The 21,146-nt window shown below is 42.6% G+C and overlaps 1 protein-coding gene across 2 annotated transcripts in view; it reads left to right on the top strand.

The window, feature by feature from the left end:
• Nucleotides 1-21,146, top strand: part of grm5b (glutamate receptor, metabotropic 5b) — a 73,815-nt gene that overhangs the window by 11,761 nt on the left and 40,908 nt on the right. For both annotated transcript variants that reach the window (XM_036536065.1, XM_036536064.1), the window contains exon 3: nucleotides 10,130-10,379. In XM_036536065.1, the coding sequence (XP_036391958.1) occupies nucleotides 10,130-10,379 (250 nt within the window). The remainder of the gene's footprint in view (nucleotides 1-10,129; nucleotides 10,380-21,146) is intronic.

Below are 21,146 nucleotides of genomic sequence, written 5' to 3' on the forward strand. Positions count from 1 at the left end.
ATTTAATACTGTGCCGTCTGTTCACTTCATTCCGGAATGATAGAGCCAATGCAAGACTGATCATGAAACAAACAACAACGAAAACATGACCTTGAAAGAAGTTAACAATGACAATGTGAGGCAGTTTCCATCATGTGTGCGGAACACGCTGCATTAATAACCTGTGATTATTTTTTTTGGAATGAACGAACTTGTACTTGATAAACAGTAACAAAAAGAGGATTTAACATTAATGCTAATTACTTCAGCAAAAGATCCACACTCAGTGCCTTTGAATAAAGATGAGGGTAGAAGATTAAAGCATTTTGGCATGCTCTCTTCATTTGTGAAATTGTGATGCTATTAAAACTGTATTAAAACAACGTTAATGTCAACTCATGTGGCATGGTGAAGCTTTTTGAATTATATCCCAAGCCAACGTACAGCTGTAACTGTTCATTTAGGAGAGCTGGTATTGTCACATTGTGTTTCATTGGTAGAATGATATGGCACTTACCATTTGGGAACGTGTCAACAGCTTATTGTGTATTCGTCTGTTATACATTTTTAAATATGCAATATCACTGCGTGAGAGGCATATGAAGCCAGTTCACCTGCAGGCCCGCTTGATCAAGGCAAATGATGATAAAAAATCTGGCCGTCCTGTTGGTTCTTTCCCAAGCTCTCCTTTTAGGTGGAGGGGTGCGAGGAAAAGAGAGGAGGTGTGAGCGTGACAGTGGCTTTCAGAAAGAAGTTTCCAGAACGCTCTCGCCTGGGCGAGGTGGGGTGCAGACAGGTGTCGGGGGGCTGTGCTGAGAACGGAAGTGCAGCTGTGAATTGGATTCCCAGACCTGGCAATTGCTGCGGTGATGGTAGAATGGCCACAGTGGAGCAGGGGGATCAGCCGCAATAGAGGTGATGAATTATAGGGACAGAGCAGGCCAGGCCCTGTCACTATAGTGTCTGTCAGTGGAGCACAAGTAGCAAGGAGGCAACACTGAGAGGTGGGGGATATCTGGATAAAATCCCCCTGCTCACAGAGAGCTGTATATGTGTGTGTGCGCGCGTGTGTGTGTATGTGTGTGTGTGTGTGTGTGCCTGTGTGTGCGCATATCCACGTGTGTGTGTCACAGGGGTGGGGGTGGCTATATGGCACCTGTGGCATCATGACACATGTAATATTCATTGACAGCAAAGGCCTTCCAAGAGCTGTTCACCTGGACTGCAGCCCAGCAGATTTCCTTGCTCCCTTTGAAGCCAAACCCTGGCAGCAGTAAGGAGAAGCAGTCAGTAAAATTGCTCTTAAGTCCATGTGACCTAACCAAAGCAGGGATAAACTAATGAAAAACTGCTCATCTTAGGTCTTAACAGTATGTACAACAATAATTATAATTTTATTGCCTTTGAGTTGTAAAACTGATTATTTTGTGATGTTCTGAAATGCCTATGCAATGAAAGCTAGAGAAGGAAACCCTAATAAAACATTGCTTCTGCTGTATCTGCATTCACAGACAGCTCAGACAAATAGACATAGCAAGAGTGAATAAAAAGAGCAAATATCAATTCACACTGGCTGTACCTGGTGTGCTGCATCTACTATGCACACAAGCACACATATGTGCAATATCCTAGGCAATTCTGCGCTTTCAGATACTACAGTCAGTTTCCGTGTTTAGGAGTTTACCCCCTCCATCTCCTGGACTTGTTTTTTTTTAAAAGCATTCAGTTTATTCCTGTAGCAGAGACCAGCTGTGTTGGCAGCCATGCAGCTGGCCCTTGGTCGTGCCAGTGGATTCTCTCAAGCTGTTCCCAGAGAACCATGGTCCTGGATTTGTGTTTGGCCTCTAATTTAGCCGTGGTCAGGCTGAGTGCTGCGCTCCCTGCACTCTCTCATTACGACGGAACATTCCATGGGGCTGAACAGCGAAAACGCAGCTGCACTCCCAGAGCCAGCTCTTCTGGTGAGGAGCAACAGACAAGGAACCGATGGTGATTCTGTACCCGTGCAGAAGAACCCTGCGATGATAGCGTGTCAGCTCATGCCCGGAGTGTTCTATTTGCACAGCTCCGTAGTGTTCGTCTCAGGGTACAAACTGCACACATCACTTTCACCAATGGCAAAATGAGCTTGAATCTTCCCCCCAGATTTTTTTCATTCACGTTCTACATTAATGTGATTCACATGTACTCTGTGTGGGTATGAAATCCTTCTCTGTGGTTGAACTGGCTACAGGAGAAATTGCCTCTGTGGTTCTTGAAACAATTTTAGCTACATCTTTGCTGTTTCAGTGTTATTTTCAGATGCCACTTAGAACAATGCACATGTGCTTTTGGTGGTAATGCTATGAAATGGATTAGAGGGATTATTGTATGATATGTAACAGAACATGTCAGCTCAAATCAATGTCAAATAGCATAAGAAATTATTTGGTTAGCTTTTGGGTTTTTGTACGGTTAATTTTTCTTATTGGAATTTTTGAAGATTGGAAACGGTACAATTACATATTTCTGTATTTTTATATCTGTCCCAGGTCTTTTGTCCCCACCTCCCCCTTGAAACCAACTTTTCTAACAACCCTCATCCTCCATCTTATTTACAATTCCTAACTTCCTTTTTGGAAACATCAATGACAAATGAAAGATAATGACAGCAATGACAACACAGAGAATGAGTGAAAAGAGAAGTACTTTTCGTACATTTGTAAGTTTGGAAGTAAATATTTTACCTCGACAAGCAAGACTGCATAATTTGATTGGGGGACTGCAGCAACGGCAATGTGATTATTTCACAGACTGAACAAACATGACCTTGGTCATCATACATTTCATTGTATGGTAGATCAGCAAGCTTTGTTAGCTAGTTTTGGCGGTACCTCTTTTGGTTGGGCCAATATATGAATGCACATTATCATGAACAATTGGAATTTAATCATTCTTCATTAAATCTTGCACTCTTTGGCTGCCTCACAAAAGGGAACAGGATGCGATTTTCAAAAGCACATTCGTTATGATGCATGAATAATTTATGAAAGCAAGTATAGCCTGTATTTCAAATACAGTTTGTAAATCAAGGCAATGCAATTTATGGTAATTCAGAATACTGTCAAAACACAAGCCTACTTATGATTCTTAACAGGACCCATCTGAAATGCTCCTCTAATTGGTCATCTGTGGATATTATTTATCCTTCGCTCAGAGCAGCAGCAGTAATTTCCCTCATTGCAAAACCTATGCAAGTTGCCACCAACTTCAAGCTGGCCTTTATAAATAGAACCTGCTCTGAGGCTCCTGAAGAGGACCCTGAGGATGGCCATAAAAAACCCCATAATTAATAGATTATTTCCATTTTCTGTTGGTGATTTTTCTCTCCTTTGCCATTTGTTCATGTGTATTCTGTTTAGGAGCAGCCACTGCTTAGTAACCTTGCCACGGAGGCTCTCATTCTCACCTTATTCCCCCTGAGCTTTCCCAGACTCTCTGTACACACTCACTGAATTTTTCCCCACAAGGTGGAAAGTAGGTCACTCTACCTGGTCTGTAAGATTACCCACAACACCACTGTCTTTAATGACCAGGCCAGCGAGTATGGCTGTATTTAGCCAGATTTTTCATATTTTTCTGAGTTTGCTTTTTTTGTATTTTATGTAATGTGGGGGTTGCAAACTGATATCTGCCTGGTGTAGTATGGCATGTGGCTTCTGGTGCTGAAGCAGAGGTGTTTCGTGTGGTGGGCAGGGGAGCGGTGGCTCAGGCTGACGTCTCTCTCATCTGTTTAATAATGCCGTGTAATCCAGCAGGATGTGGGAGTTGTATGAGGTAGCGCTCCGTTTACCACGCCGAGCCCATGCGGTGCGATCCCTCTTTCCTGGGCTTGTTGGCTACGCTCATCAAAGCCATTAGTTGCACAACTGGTTCCTGTGCAGGCAATACAAATTAACCCCATCTCAGCATTAAAGCAATATATCTCAAGTACCTGCTTTCTACACGGGGCAATGTTGTTTCGCCTTGTCTGTAACAGTCACTGGTGCAGCTCATGTGCAGTAACGTTCTCAACAGTTAAACCCTGTATTTGCTGCTACGAACCTTCAGAATGACATGTTCAGAATGACATGAACTGCCCCAGAAAAGAATGACCTTGTAAGTTTCAGATGGATGACCTTCCAGATTTCCAGCTCATTGGTTGCGACACAGATCATGTGCCGGATAGGTGCCCTGCCAATGAGTTTTTACCGTTTAATTTCCTCAGGACAGAGTCTTCAATTATGAGCACGTCTCTAATCCTTTCAGAGTGATAACCAGTGTTAGGGAGAGTAGGCTCGCAACTGCAACAAATCAAGGTTCAGATAATTACTCTAAGAGTAAAACCCAGAGCCAGACAATGAGTGCCTAAAGGTCGGCATTCTCTTATTTCTTTCAGCTTCTCCAGCAGTGAAGAATGTTCCCTTCGATCTCTCTCTCCTTTCCTCTTTCCCTCCCTCTCCTCCGCCATTACTTTTCAGCTGGTGCTGGACCAACATCCCCCCCACCACCAACCACTCATTCATCAGTCTAAAATGAATGAATTCTGGAGCTGTATGCCAGTGTGTGTAATACCCACTCCTTGTTGTGCTTTATTTTTAGTGTGAGCTAAGTCAACAAACAATCATGATTAGAAATTTAATCTAATTGCATTACGCTCTTTTTTTGCACAGTGAAATTAAGGAAATGGAATTTTTTGGTAAATTACATAACACATTTTCATTGATTTCTGAGACCAGTGAGCTCATAACCTTGCCTAAATGACAAAAGAGGAACACTTGCTCAAATGTATTCTTCAAAGTACAATGCAAAGCGTAAGCAGGTTAGACCAAATTCCTGCTTTATGCTCATAATAATGTTTCTGATGGTTTAAAAAAAGGTAACAGGCTCTGTTGGCACTGCAGTCCTGCTGTGAGTTAGGGAAGATTAATCAGAGTTAGTCACTGTCATCAATTATCATTATTTCTTCTTGATCCGTTCGACCCTTGATCAGAGTGCAGTGTCACCTGACATGACTCCGTTTCCATGGTTAGTAATTTGGTTAAATGTAGCACAGTGGAATGCTTCAGCCAGCTCCCGGTGGAAAATGTTTAAGTGACTGTGTGACCGAGAAGTCACACCCCCTCTCAGAATTTTTCTCAGTCTGTCATATGCTGTTGATATAGCTGACGGTGGCCGGGTGTCAGCCGCTGAGATGCATCTGCTTTTTGACGTTTGAACTTTGACGACCAAGCCTGTCAAAGAGATGGGCAGCAAGTGGCACAAGGTTTTCTTTAAAACTGTTTTGGAGAAGTGTCCCCTTCAAATGTATGTGTGCGTGTGTGTGTATGTGTTAGTGGGTGGGGGTGGGTGGGTGGTGCATGTCTGCCATCTGCCATTAGCTAATCTCACTGTGAGACTAATTACAGGACTTTGCACATAGCTGGTGGAGGTGGCCTTCTGTACCATGTCAGGGCCTCGGGCTCCTATTTTACCATAAACTCCATGCTTCACTGTAGCTGTAGCTCCCTGTCAGTTTTAGCACACTGATCTGACGTGCTTAATCCACTGAGCAGAAACAGAGTTGAGCATTACACCGCCTTTGCAGTGACAACTTTTAATTACATTCTTACTGTGATGTAGATGTGCAGTAATGTTTGCTTGCTTTTAGCATTCTGTTTTAACAGCACCAAGTTGTGAAGTGTACTTTCTTTTTTGCCATGCCTCTATGCCTGCAAAGGCCAGAGTCCTGTTGTAGAAAAGGTGGTTATATTCAAACACTACAGTGTGGATCTTTAGGAGCTAGTCAGACGCTGCTGTGGCTGTGAGCCAACGGCCACGCAAAGTCTGTAGGCGAAGCCTCATATTGGAGTGCTGGATGCCCCTGGTTGCTGTGGCCCGTTTTCCCCTCTGCAGCGAGGGGATGAGGAGTGATGTCGTTATTGAGAGCGGCGCGGTCGCCGGGCCATTGGCGCAGATGGTTTCCAGGGTCCCCGATGTTCCCGCTCTCTGTGTTATTAAACCAGCAGCTGAAGATGCCTCCGCAGAGCAGCGCGTTTCCCGGCTCACCTCATTCCCTGCCACCCCCCCTCCCAAACACGCACACATCTTAACCACCCCTTGTGATGAAGACAAATGTCTGTGTTACAAAATCTGCCAGCCCTGGTTTTTCCAAGGCTGGGGAATAGAGCAGAATGTGCACCGAGCCCATTAACTGCCATTTCAGTCTGAACACAGTGGATCATGAATCGTGTCTCACACTTTGGTATGGGTGGCATAGGGTTTTATTCTCAGGGAGTGGTCTAGGGGGTATTCAAAACAAAGGGTATTCTGTTTTGCTGTGATGCAGGTGGCATTGTCCACTGGCTCATGAATGACAGGGAAGGAGGCCTTGAGTTTTTATGAACGCTGTTTGGCTGTAGTGGATTATGCGGCGGTGTCGAGCTGCTAGTGACGGGTGCTGACGTGGTTCACTGGGATTTTGTCCCAGCCTTCTCTACTCATAGACTTTATAATAGAGATCCTGCTCAGTACTACAGCTGTGTGTGATGATGTAACACCTAATCACTAGGCTTGGATGACATCTCCTGTTTGCTGTGTGCCAGATTACAGAAGGTTCGGCTTCTTGGCCTCCATAGGCAGGTCAGAGAGCCCATCGATCACTGCTTATTGTTTTTTAAAGCGTAAGTAGCTCTTGACTTTTCAATCGATCCCCACCCACGTGCTATGACACGTACCAGAAGAAGGGGGTAGAAGGGATGGCTGAAGTGGGTGGGGCCATTTCTGTGAAGGAGGTGAGCTGTTAGGGGCACATGGAGACAAAATGACATTGCCTCTCCTGCCACTGACAGGACTCTGAAGAGATCTGGATGAGTTTGATGAGAGGCCACTCGGCCTGCTGAGAGCAGGCCCCAGCCTACCGTTCTCCTTCTCCCCTCCTCAGGTGGCTATAGAGTTTCCGAGGGTCAGATTCATTGCTAAGTGTCCACCTCCCCCCTGCAACCCTGAGCCTCTGCTGTAATAAGCACCCATTCCTGAGAAAGAGCTCGGTGACTGAATTCCTCACCTCACTGTCAGACAGACAAGGAAATGAAATGACTCGGGTCGCGAGCGACATGACTCTCCCATCACAGATCTGGGTCTCTGAGGGTGACAGAGAGCCTTAGTGCCGAGAAAAGCATCCTTTAGAACAATTCTCATTGTTTTGCCAACAAGCTTATCAGATGGGGTTGTGACACTTCAGTAGCTCAAAGGATGAACAGATATGAATTACTGCTCCTGCAGCCCTCATACCCTCTCAAAACCAGCTTTCCTTTTCTGCACTCATTGTGCATCATCACTGCAGCTGTCAGAGGAGTTATTAGTTGGTTTGGAGATCACTTATTGTCCATATACTGTTACCATCTGCAGTTATACTGAGGAAATGCTGGTCCTGTTGTTTACTAGAGGGAAATACAGCAAACCCACTCCATGGGTTTGAACCCATGATCACCTGGTCATAAATTCAGTGTGGCCAACACAATGCTTTTCAGTATCACATTTCTCTTTTTAGATTGCCCAGTTTCCTCCATGTGGTGGCAAATTAACAAGACCTGCAGAGATGGAATTAGTTTCCCCTGCTCTCTCTCACTCAATTCACTCCCTGTTATTAACCATTTTCCTCCATATCTAATTCCAATTCCAGTCACATTTACTCTAGAATTAGAATAGAATTGAATTCCAGAATGGTGGGTTTTAATAAGACCCACTCACCATCCCTGATATGCCACACTGACACTGTATCACTAAATCTTTAAACTGTCACCTTACAGTTATGGGGACTTCATACACGACATAGACATAATCAATATTAGTTATTTGTTTTTTTAACCTGCCAACCCATAGCAGATTCACTCATAGCTGGAATCATTTTCTCCAGTGTGAAGTATTCAGTAGCCATTATGAAGATAAAGTCACTGTTCATTGTTTCCACTTAATAGCATTTGGAGGTCTGTCAGTGTGATCCCAGTTAGCCTACTGAATATCTGGTGCTGCTTTCATGCTTCTAATGAGGGAATTTCACTTCAGAGAGATGCAGGGAGACCAGTAATGGTTGCTAAAACAGTCCTTCTGAATGTCCTCTGAGGAGATGCCTGTTATCTTATTCAATATTTGTTTGGGGTTTGGTAATAACCGCTGGAAGCAGTGTTTTACTGGATAGTGACAAAAGTCTGGCCATCCTGGCATTAATTTAGCTGTAATCTTAACTCTTCCTGTTTTCCTTAATAGAACACAGCGTTATTTTGTTCCCTCCCTGTGAACGTGACAGCCTCTTTACAGAGGTTGGCTTGGAGAGACATGCAGAAACCCCTGGTGAAGGCAATGGGAACAGCTTTGTAAAACAGCTCTATTAATAAGCCCTGTGGCTGCTGACAAATATATTGCCATTGACGTTAATCACGCCAAAAGTGAAACGTCAAACGTCAATGTCGTGTCTATTGCGCTGACTCCCCCCTCAGTGACAACATCATTCATTCCACCTCTGCAATACATGCATATGCAGCTATTTACACCACAGGCGTCCATATTATTTCAGTGCTGTTTTTGAACGGGCCTCTGCCAGAAGTAGTATTTTTTTAATGCCTGTTGTGATCCCATTGTTACATTTAAAGCCTAGAACCACTCCTGACAATCCTCTGAACAGCGAACACAAACACATGAAACCAGTGTCCCTTTGTGGCTCTGAGGCGTAGTGTGTGGATAATGCAGATAGCAGAAATACAGACCTGGCATAAAAGGAGCAAAACTGAGATTTTATGCTGCATTGTGGTCCAGGGAATATTTTATGAATGGAAGACTTTAATCCAGAATCAGGCATTCCTAGGGATCCAGGGGAAGCAAAACTCTGCCAATTTCCACAAATAATCCCGGGTGATCCTAGGCACACTGTCCTTTTTTTTTTTCTCAACATCAGCATCAAAGGCTTCAGTTTTCACCTTCTGCCTAGCTATGTGGTTGTATATCGCCATGCCACGCCACTGCATCCTTGGTAATTTGCAGTCCTGGCCCTTCACAGGATGTAAACACGAACAGAATCCCAGGAATGAGCCAATGTGCCAGATGAGATGATGTTTGCCTGTTGTTAGGTGATTCAGGCTAACTCTGCTTAGCCCAAACATCCATCCAGCCGCTACTAGCACTATATGAAACTATATATCACTGTATGAATGTGAGTGTCTGGTAAAATCACCAAAGGTGGGCTTAATATTAATGAGAAACAAATGATGAAAAACAATCTAGTTGGTTTGGCGGTTATAACCTCTGTGTTTTACATGCTTGAGAGGCATTTCTAGGTGTGCCATTTTAAGCTCTAGTAAACTCTTAATTAGGACTGTGGACAGGGTTAAACTCATCCAGCCTGGAGCCCTGTCATTGATGGATGTTGCATTTTGTCGAAAGACTTCCCTCGTCATTTCCACCAGCCAGAGGGACAGGAGATTTCACTCCTAACGGTGCGTGGTGCACCCACTTTTTTCACACACAATTGCTGTGCCATTATGTGAGTTAATCGGAGAGCATTACAGGCTTGCGTCAGAGGAGGAATTATGGAATTTCAACTTGTTTTTATTTCCCAAAAAGGACAAACAGTTGCAAACACACAGCTCAAAACACATCCATTAATAGAGAGGATGAATGGTTGGATTATGACAGAGCATCAATAGTCCATCCCATATGCTGCTGAGATTTTCTGCCTAAATGCATCTGCCACCATGACTATACAGATTGCGAGACTCATTACATAGTAAATTGACTGAAAGTGAAACATTTAGGATTAGCATTTAGATTTAGCATAGTTTATTTATAGTCTTTCCTTGACACTTCATATAGTGAGGAAGGAGTCTGTGTATTTTAATTTTGCTTTCTGTGTGTGTGTGTGTGTGTGTGTTTATGTTTGACTTAGACTCTCTGTTTTTCACTGCATAATTATTAACACTGATTGGGATGATTTACTCGAAAGTTTGAAAAATATCAATCAACCAGCCATAGTTTCTGATAGTTCATTCAAACCGCAAATCACAGGGTAGCTTATTTATTCATTCATTTATTTACTGGTGGGCAATCAAGGCCTTTACAATCCAAATGCCAACCATGCCTTCTCATTCTCCATGTCCAGGGAACTATGGGGAGAGTGGCATGGAGGCATTCAAAGACATGGCGGCCAAAGAGGGGATCTGCATCGCCCACTCGGACAAGATCTACAGCAACGCCGGGGAGCACAGCTTCGACAGGCTGCTGCTGAAGCTGCGCGGCCACCTGCCCAAGGCCCGTGTGGTGGCCTGCTTCTGCGAGGGCATGACCGTGCGCGGCATTCTCATGGCCATGCGGCGGCAGAATCTGGTGGGGGAGTTCCTGCTGGTTGGGAGGTCAGTGGCATACAGACGCCCACACACGCCACACACACAGACAAACACACACATACACACACACATGCACGCACACACACACACACACAGAGGAAAAAACAGCACCGATCCTCATGACTGGAAGTCATCTTCTAAACCTACATCTCTGTGAGACAAGACTACACAAATACATACCCCATGCACATACACATACACATGCAAATACAAACAAATGCTTTCTCACATTCCCCCATCTTATGCCAGCGCACATATACATGTGCACATACGTAATCAGTACCACAGGCCTGCTTGTGTACATGCATACAAACACAAATTCTTATACAAACATAGGTGTGCACATATGTACAAGCACATGCATGTCAAGTATCACAGACATGCATGGGCACATAAATACATGCACACAATCATGCTCACACAGACACAAATGGAAGCATACATATATGCATGCACATACATAGCAGATACCTCAGACACATACAGGCACACACATTTGCAGGCACACATGCATGTCCCTGCACAAGGTGATGTTGCCTTGCTGCCTATAGAATGTATAAACAGTGCAGTCCTTTTTTTCTTATGTTGATTGCAGCTGTCTTGAATTTAGAAATGTCCCTGCATCTCACAAAAGGTTGCTGCTCCTCCTCTGTCCTTGGCTCTGCAGGCAAGTTCCCTTGCAGTGGCTTAATTGTCAACAACAGAACTGACTGTGTGAGCAGAGGAGAGTTGGCGGGGGAGTGTGTGGGTGTATGTGTGCGTGTGTGTGTGTCTGTGTGTGTGTGTGTGTGTGTGTGTGTGTGTGTGTGTGTGTGTGAGGGGCGGCTCCTGGCTTAGACAGAATCTCTGCATTCTTTTGTCAGTCATGATGACACTGTGGAATAGCACTGCAGTGAATAATGCATACACTGGGAGTGTTTCAAACACCATATAGCTGTGGTGTTAGGAATATGGTGTCTTGAATGCTTCTCTAACGCCACCCTGCCCAAACCTTTCAGTGTAAAAAGCAATGTCTGAGCTTCTTTAGCTGGAACATTGGGTTCCTTCATGCAGAATGATATCAAGTATATTATCCATTTAGAATGATCATGTGTTTATTTGGAGTACAAAGGTAACTTTCTGTATGTAGCTTGTTGCTGCTTTGTTTGAAGCGTAGCTTCCAAATTTACAAATTGATTGAAAATGCCAGTATTTGCTATTCACCAATATATGGAGAGACAAAGCAACAAACTAATTTAATGTAATTTATTATAGTTTTTTTAAGTATTGTTTGATGAGCACGTTTCATTTGAAGCCTGAATCCTCTGTGTCACAGCAAATGTCACACTGTGATTTTGAGTATTCCTTTATTTAAAAAAAATACTCTCCTCAGTGATAATGAAGGCATACTATGAGATAAGGGTTAGCAGGTACACCTCCTGTTTTCATAATGGTCTTCTCAAACCAAAGCAAATGTGTACATTGCACACAGATACAAATATGTGCTTGTGCAGATTAATCATGGTTTTGTGTGTCCTGTCATTTTCATTTAAGAAACTCATGCTTTATCCACCCCCAGCGCCTACATCTGGGATACCCACAAGCAGATGAGGCCATCCATATCTTCAGCTGTCATCAGCTCCATCATCATCATCTTCATCACCTTCCTCATGTTTCCTCATGTTAATGTGCACAAGAAGATACATTTTTACAATGTCAGTCATGGGTGCGCTGAGGCTTGGGTCGCGTCCACCACATGCTGTAGGCCCTCACAGAGACCACTGAAATAGACCAGTGCTTCAAAGGTAATGTTTCAGAACAATTCAGTCGTATTATGTTATATGAATATATTATAATTATCACCAAATTTTTTGATTTGCTATCAATGTCTGCTTGTGAACCCATGAACAGCCACTTTTAATATAAAACCTGCCAACCGGGTGTGTCAATGTGCACAAGGCTTGTTTCTGTAGACAACAAAAAAAAAACCTTTGTAGAAATTAAACAGACTGTCTTTGTCAAATGTAACATTGGATCCATTATGTCATTGTGAGTGTCATTTTGTTAAAAAAATGCAATATTTCCTCATTTTTTCATCCCCCAGATACCAGCATGCAAGGCATCGCCCATTTAAATGTGCTTTTCTGTTCTGTTGTGATGTTCCATGAAACTCTGATATATGATATATTGGTAAGAAGTTCCGGAAGCATATGCTCCTTTCATATTTGGAATGAGCAGGGTGCATGGGAAGGGGGGCGGGGGAGGTAGAAAACACCCTTCTGTCTCCACCAATAATGTCTCTTGCTTGAGTCAGGCACTTAGGCTGCTCAAAATACACAGCATCAAAATGATGCTCCATCGATCCTATATCCCACTGCCAGTGGTGTTAATGCTGAATTAGAAAGCAGCTGCTGGAGGTTTGCTTTCTAAAGAGATGTCAAAGCCTCGGAATAAATTAGTGGGTGTTTTTTTTCCTGTGAAGGCAAGTCTGTGTTTTGACTTTATTCTACGAGGAGCTCTGGCAGCTGCTGATAAAGAGATATTGAGGGAGAGAGAGAGTGAAGCATTTTTGCCAGCACTGGCATCTTTCACCCTAACAAGGGCAGAGGGAGATGACGGACGTATCCATCGTCTTTATGAGTGTGCTCTGAGGAACCCATCCCTGTATGATGACACGTGCTCTCTTTATGAGGACCTTGGAAGAAAAGGCACTGAGGATTATTTGTCATGACAAAGACTTCATCTTTTAACAGGTTCCAGACTTTCTTGTAGATGAAGCACCTATTCTCAAAATATCACTAAATCCTTCCTCCCCTCTAACCTGTTCAAGTCAGTTACCACTAAAGATGTTATCACTAAAGATGGACTGCAGTGAAAGATATAATTAGAAATTGTCCCACACTATTTAGGTAGCAGGGACAAATCTAAACACAACCATGTTTTCCTGCATACCTTTATTTACAGAAATGTAAACAGTGGATGGGGGAGGACGTTGATCATAGTGTGGTAAAACCCAAGTAAAACCCAACTTTTGGTTGTATTAAAATATTACTATACAATGCTTGTCTCCTCTTATGGTGGTCATATCACACAGATGTTGAATCTTTGGTTGCTCAGCAACGCAGATCACTTTTTATACTTTTGCAAGAGCCTGTTCTTCATTAGAAATTGATTCAGTTCATTGGCCTAATGTGCAAACCACAAACATCTGTTGAAATAAGAAAACAGTTAGATTTTGTTCTTGAACAAAACATTAATAACGAATAGGAAACATTAGATAACATATGGAAATGGAAGTCATTACAAATACGCTTCCTTGTTACCTAATTTCCAATTTTCACCTTTTTTTTCAAGTTCCTGTGACTTTCATTGTCCAAAATTATTGTTTTCATTTTCAATTAATGAAAACTAATCAGAAATAATTCACTAATATAAAGCACTACATTTTGAAGCATTTTTGTCTGCACAAGTGGAAACGCCTTGCTGACATCCTTGAGTTTTATGTTCTTTGGGTATTCATGAGTATACCTCAGCTCAAATATACATGGCTTTATTGCTCCCTGTTAAGAACATTCCCCCTTATACAATGTAGACGATGGAAATGAGATTCTGTCTCCTGACATAAATCACAGACATCCTCCATTTCTGCATTTGATTGATGTCACACATTGGTTTTCTTGAAAGTTAAGTACATGCTAACATGCTCATCGTTCAGTCTGTTCAGCACCCCCCACCCCCCATGCATGTGTTCATATGAAATGTCATACTAATGAGTAATAGCATATTATTCATTAGAACCTTCAACATGCAACAGATTTTCAAAGGCTTTGTTTCACAGTCTCTTAAGACTTTTGCTTTCTCTCTTTGCTTTTTTCCTTCTGCTTAAATCACAAGAGTGCCATGGTAAAACACAGAATGCCTAATTGAGTTAGGCTCTGTCTATTGTTTAAAAAAGTGCTGAAGTGAGTGTCTAATGATGGTGACAGTTTCTTAGTTTCACTTTGTGAAAAGGACAGGGATTTTAGCATGAGAAACTTTACAGATCATTTCACATCATGTTGACTCTTCATCTTAAGTCTGCAGAAGATGCTGTTGAGCTCTCCCCAGTGCCTGCACTTCATACTCTGGCTGACGAGGACATAATTAGATTAGCAGGAAATTATAACTGAACTAGAGAAATCCACTCAAACGGATGCCACTTGATTGGCCTCTTACCTCAAACAAATGAGCAGCAATCACTGTCATGTGCTACCAAATGGAGGTTGTTGACGAGTTGTTCCTTTTGTAATTATCTTGTGATTAAAATGTCGTTCCAGCGCTCGTAATGAGACAGCGCTCACCTCGATGTATCTGTGACGGTTCTTTTAAACGACTAATAATAATTGAATTAAAAATCAATACATTTTCATGGTGGATGGGCTGGCCTCACAGCTGCTCCGCTCAGCATATTGGACAGGGTCTGCATGTGATTATAACAGAGCTGATATATGGTGGTGCAGAACATAGAATGATACAAAATCTATCCATCTGTGTTTCTCTGAATTGTCATTATTACATGTTCCCATTAAATGATGGCTGCCACATACCCATATTCAGGAATGGAAAATAGTTTGCCATATGATCTACTTCACAGCATCAAAGGCTAAAGGCGTAAAATGTATTGTATTGCTACTATTTTTACTATGACAGTTACTCTGTATGTATGAAGTGAGCATTCACCCCTGTTGTGAAGAATATCCCACCTTTCTGGTCAACCTGGCTGATGATAAAGCAAGCTCTGTCCCTCGACAGTAGAACAGACAAATTTCCTCTCCCCTCTGACGCGTGGAATAGGGATGGACTCCGACCTGGAGATAAGGAATACTTGTGTATTCCTGTCTTGACAACTTATCACTCCAGCGTTTTGTGGTACAGCATTTCTCATTTCCTGTGAAAGAAAGACAGCTCAGGATTCACAGGAAGGGCCATACCTTAAAAAGTCAAGGCCAGCTCTGAGGGAACAGGCTGAACGATGGTAATATAGAGATGCAAGAATGGTTCAGAGTATGCTGAGACTTGCTGAGTGAAGCCTTTGTTGTTATCTGTATGTATACGGAATTCATGTTTTGTACCTGTAAAACTGCTTTCTAACCAGTCATACTGTATAAACATAACTCTAAGCAAAGCTCAGATGATTTCTGTTAGAGGACAGATGATGTGAGAGGAATCTAGCTTCCTTGGTTAGCTTTATTGCATCAGTTGACAACATCGACCACATTGTTTCGTGGAAAGCCATGACCAGTTTCCTCTGTTTCTTTTGAACTGATAACACTGTGGTTTGTTCAAATCTGTTACATGCTAGTTTTTGTTCATTTGGCTTAATTTTCTCTTCTACCAAAAGCACAAGGCAAATTTGCTGTTGTGTTTGGTTGGCATCAAGGGACAAGGGAAATGTTCCACCTTCGCCTCAAGATTAGGTAATTTATACTGCGAGGGAGTTCTGCTTTTGTGGTTTATTATCCTCTTAAGGGTAACTCTTATGAAAAATAACGTACAACACCATATTGCAACATGTTGCATCAGAATTTTGCTTTTTTGACTGAGGGGGGTGGGGCTCGGAGGGTATCACTCCTACCCTTTTCAATAAGAGACGTGGAATTTTTGGTGAAGTGAGCAGGTTTTGGCAGTGCTCTCATCACCTGACTGATGTCCTTACTGACACACCAACACTACATCCTGTAGCAAACTTTTTTCCTTCATTAAGCAGTGGTCACTCTTGGTCCTGGAGCATTTTAGAGATGCCTTTCATTTCAACTGACATCCAAAGAACTAATAATTTTCTTGACCAACAATCCCTTATAAGGAATGGCTCCAATAAATAAATTAAGACCTGTGCAGCAATTAGGACGAGAAATCCGTGGAGGTGTCCTAACTAGACTGTGATACCAAAGCACATCCAAGCTTAGTTGCTTGATAAGAGAGGATAGGATGGTATAGCTGGCTGATGTGCCTAAAATACTTACCTTGTTGCTGGCATCCATATAGTGTTTTATTACCTGCTGAATGAGAAAACAGAGGATTGTGCACACACTGGCACATCTTGCCACAGTATGAACAGGAAGATTACAATAACAGTGGTAGAGCACTGTTTCACTTCAGGACACAGTATTGCTGTTGCGACAGACAATCATTTTGCTGTGATCCTGACAGCAGCCCGAAGCTACATGTTATGATTAGTAAATATGAGGATAGTCTGGCCTCAGGCCATATCTGTTGAAATGCTTAAGCCGTTTGTACTGTGTCCACATTCCTCATCAGTGGCTGGATGTACTGTGCGTGGATGTGAAAAGAGCTTGCAAGGGGAGGGTTTGAGGTGGATCAAACACACAGTCCCCCATCTCCCTGTCGGGCTTTACCATTACCCGCAGGGCACAGAGAATTCGAGTTTTTTTCTTAATTGAAATAGCGAGTTTGAGACCTCACGGTATTGATCCACCCCTCACCCCTCTCTGTCCCTGGTGGGCACCAAGCGACCAAGGGCAGGATCTCTGATGAATGGCAGTGGCAGTAATAGACCGTTACTCCACCGGTGGGGTGAGGGCGGGAGAAGATGCTAAGTCCCTCTCTGAGCAGAAAGAGTAATAGCAGTAGGGGAAACCAGTCAGCGGCCTTGTTTCAGTCGTTGCGCTTCCTTTGTGCTTTCACTGCTTAGACTTGAAACTTGCCAGACGCGCCTGTCACAGCGGTCGCTTGTCAGCCGAATGCTTTGCCTCACTGGTAAATTGTCTCGTTGTTTCTAAGCGAAGCTCCATCATGTTTACGGCTCATTGGGAGCCCGCTCCGTTTTTTTTACTGCGCGGATACGGTAACAATGCTGCACAGCATATGATGACTCATTTCCAGGCAGGCAAACAATATACTTTACTGAACACCAGCATTACATAAACTATGTTATACATATGTGAACACACACACACACACGGAGTGTACACTGCAGTGTTTCTGGTAACCCTGTTACTTATTTTTCACAGGTGCATAGGAATGAACTGTGCCGTAATAAGACAGGGAAATTGAAATCTAGCTGCAGCTGGTGTCTTAAATGCAGAAACTGTAGTTGTGTGGCTGTCTCTGCATTCGTGACATTCAAATTGAACTTGTAAACATTTGCTCTGGTTGAGCTGTGTTGATTCTGATTGGACTGATTCGAGCAGAATGCAGCCTCTTGTTTGTTGATCTTGACCGTGGCCCAGTGTTGAAAAGCTGCTCACAGCTGCTGTTCACATTTGGTCAGTGAGGCTGACAGAGGCAGGAGGGTCACTCTGAAATGCAGGGCTGTAGTGGAGATTTAGCAAATTTCGCAGTTCTCCACCAAAGAATTGAAACTACTCGGCATGCTGGCAGCCCTGAAGTAGCTCCACTCGTGGAGTTACAGTCAATCTGCAGATGGTTGCCATGGAAATATGCAGTGCCACATTCAGCAGGATCAGACACAAATAATGTGTTACAGTAATCTGACTGCGTATTTCGGTCACACGTATATGTGGGTGTTTCTCCTTTCAGATTGGTGGGCTGCTCTGATACTACGGTGTGATACTAAATGCTTGCCCACTGTGAGAGTGATGGTGGAGTTGTATTGGCACAATTTTGCACTCAGAGAGAGATGAAAACAATAATGTGCTGAAATGGGACACCCAATCCAACTTATAGCCCTTACTTTCTTCACGGTTTCCTTAAACCTAGAGCTGTTTTCTCGTGCCATCAGGAGAGGATCAGAGAGTCACACTAACCAAAAAATTACTTTTAATATATCTCTACCACAAGACATATAAACCTAATTACACAGCAGAGATTACAGTAAATGCAATCTCTGCTGATATTTCTCAGTACGGCAATGAGCTATGTAAATGATTCCCATTATATACTAATGAAGACTGTATTTCAATCTGAATGCTCAAAGGTGCCATCTTTCAGCGGTGAGTGTTTTCAGACGCGCTTCCTGTTCCCTGTGCTGGAATGTTCTGCATAGTGGTGACGAGGTCTGGCTCTCCCCCACAGACCTCTCGCTCTCAGACTCTGTCAGGATCACATCTTTCTATGGTGTTACGTTCTGAAAAACCTGCCAAGGATCCAGGCCCCCAAGGTTCTGCACAGCAGCCTGTGAGGAGAATAATAACAGGGAGACAAAGACAGAGAGTAGTGAGGCTCGGGGGGGGTCTGAGAGGGAGAAAGAAGGATTGAGGGAGCGAGAGGAAAGAGGGAGACAGAGAGTGAGGAAGAGGAAGAGAGAGAGAACGGGGAGAGGAGGAGTGGGAGAGACAGAGAGGAGGTGGGAGAGAGGAAAGAGACAGATCTTATGAAACAAAAACTTGGGTTTGGGCTGGAGGGTATTTGCTGGCTTATTATCATTGTTATTCAAATGCGTTTTTTTTGTCGTTTTGTTTGTTTATTCATTTACATTCCATTACAGGAGCATTGTTTCTTGTTGCCTAATTTGTAAAATTGTTTTTATTTTGTTGGCATATTTGGTGCTCAATTCGGCAGAGATAATTAAGCACAAGATTAAACATTAAAACATTAATACAACATTAAACTCGGGTGACTGTTTAACATGCCTTACATCATAAGTCAATGAGTGAGCACTTATGGCACAGTCACATCAGGAATAAAAATGGTAACTATAATCTATAATGATAACGATCTGTGGTTTTCTAGCACTCACCTCTGGGAATGCATTGTACTGTACTGTAATGTACAACTGTCAGTCTGTGCATTTTGAGTACACTGTCATAACTTCTGCATCATTGTTTTTAAAAAGGACTGATCGGTTAGACAGATTTTATTGTTTGAATACTTCATAAAATACAAGTGATATATTACTCCAAATATAGCTATATTATAGCTATAGCTTTATTGTTGTCCTTTTATATGTGATCAGCTCCATTCATTTGTAGTGAATTAAGTTTTTTAAATTCCTATAGTTATTGTAGTGTGATCAGGTCCTAAGTGAGGGAGGAGTCTGCTATCCTAGCTGAGGTCTGTTATTGTGCATTTCATTTCCTTTTCTCTCTGAGGTGATGTGTATCTTTATGCGTGTGATTGTGGCTTTGCTGTTCTTTCACCTGTCTGGCGACTCGGTCTGGATTCCACAAATACATCCACCCCCCAAGATGGTGACAAGTGTCTACTTACAGGTCTTTCAAAATGACTGCGGCCTCTCCTCTACTGCGCCAGTTTGAAGCTGCTCAGCGTGCTGGGTGTCTTTCATGCCAAATAGGCCTTAGTCATTTAATTTAACCTTATTAGACATGTTTTCAGCACAGTTAATACACTTTTAATTAGATTTCATCTCTGCCATGTTCTAAAGGAGCAGTTATAGGCTATGATTAGTGTTGATTGGTACTAACGCTTCATATTTTTGTCAATAATAGTAAATAAATGATTGACTAACAGGCATAGAGTAAATTAATTAAGCTTTATATGTACACATATATTTGAATCCAACAACCCCATCTACACACACACACACACGCACATTGGCACATTTCTTTTGTTTTGCAGCTGGTCCCAATGGAGTGGTCTTGTCTTTCTGAAAGCAGGCTGTTTAAAGGTGTGGGAATCAATGAGGGACGTGAGTGTGTGTTGATTCCCATTAGAGTGTCCGTGTGTTTGATGTAAACGTGACAGTTATGCTGTATGCGCTCTGTCTGTAGGGCCCCTGGGCACATCAGTGAAATTCATATTATGCCGTATCAGTCACAGCACAGATTCCCTCGCCCTAGATACTTCCCAAACATGTCACCTGTCTTCTGTTTGTTAGTGGCCCTGCTGAATGGGTATCCCAAAGGCACACTTCATAGCTTACACAGATGTGTAAAAAATACTTACTTACTTACTTATTTACTTACTTACCCATTGCTTCTTGCTGTCCCTGCAAGGGTGGCTTTTTAAAAAAAACAAAAAGCAAACACCTCACATTTGTTGGCCTGGCTACTCCACTGACCTTGCTGTGCAGGCTGAGCTTCGTTACATAAATCAATTCAGTTTAGAGTCCATTTTTATCTGAAAAACTGAAGTAAGCAGCTCTCATCATTGAAAGCAGAGTTATGGAATTTTAACATTATGCGATTTTGAAAGGAGACCACCACCATGCCACACTGCTTTTATGCAACCCCTTATGCTTCTTTGCATATCTGCGATTATGGCCTTAATTCTTCAGGGATTTTAAAAGGGAGGAGTTGGATTTGGTTTTGACTCATAGCGTTTATTTGCTCCCCTAGGGTAAAGGCCAGGAAATGTTCTCCTTTTGAAATACTAAAATCTCCAGACACTTGCTGTTTTAGTGATTATCCGCTGGATTCAGTCAACATTTGTCCTAAAACTTTACTTTCAAATTGATACAAATGTTACAGTACAAGCATGTTTTGAATTTATTTTGGTGATCGCTGAAGTTTTAAGACTGTGTTTATAAGGAAAGTGTAAGTGTGCTCCTTTTTCTGTGAGGAAAAAGTCACACTGCAAAGGAAAAATGTTGAATCCAGAAATTGAATCCAGAGGTAAGCCCCAGTAAACTCATGCTCTTAATATATCCAATCACTCACTTGGTAACTGAAAGATAAATAAGTATTCTTTGGGAGTTCTTTTTCTCTTTTCTAAGTCTCTCACAGGGGGGGAAATGTATCTCTGTGGGTTCTTAACAGTTGCTATTGACTGCTGTGTTCAATGCGTTACCTTCTGTTCCACTGAAGAGGGCTTCATCAGAACTCTCATTTTAGATGTAGATCTTTAACATCTTGTAAAAATGTGCATCTTATATTT

Source organism: Megalops cyprinoides, chromosome 9 (genome assembly GCF_013368585.1).
Source record: "Megalops cyprinoides isolate fMegCyp1 chromosome 9, fMegCyp1.pri, whole genome shotgun sequence".
Lineage (NCBI taxonomy): Eukaryota > Metazoa > Chordata > Actinopteri > Elopiformes > Megalopidae > Megalops > Megalops cyprinoides.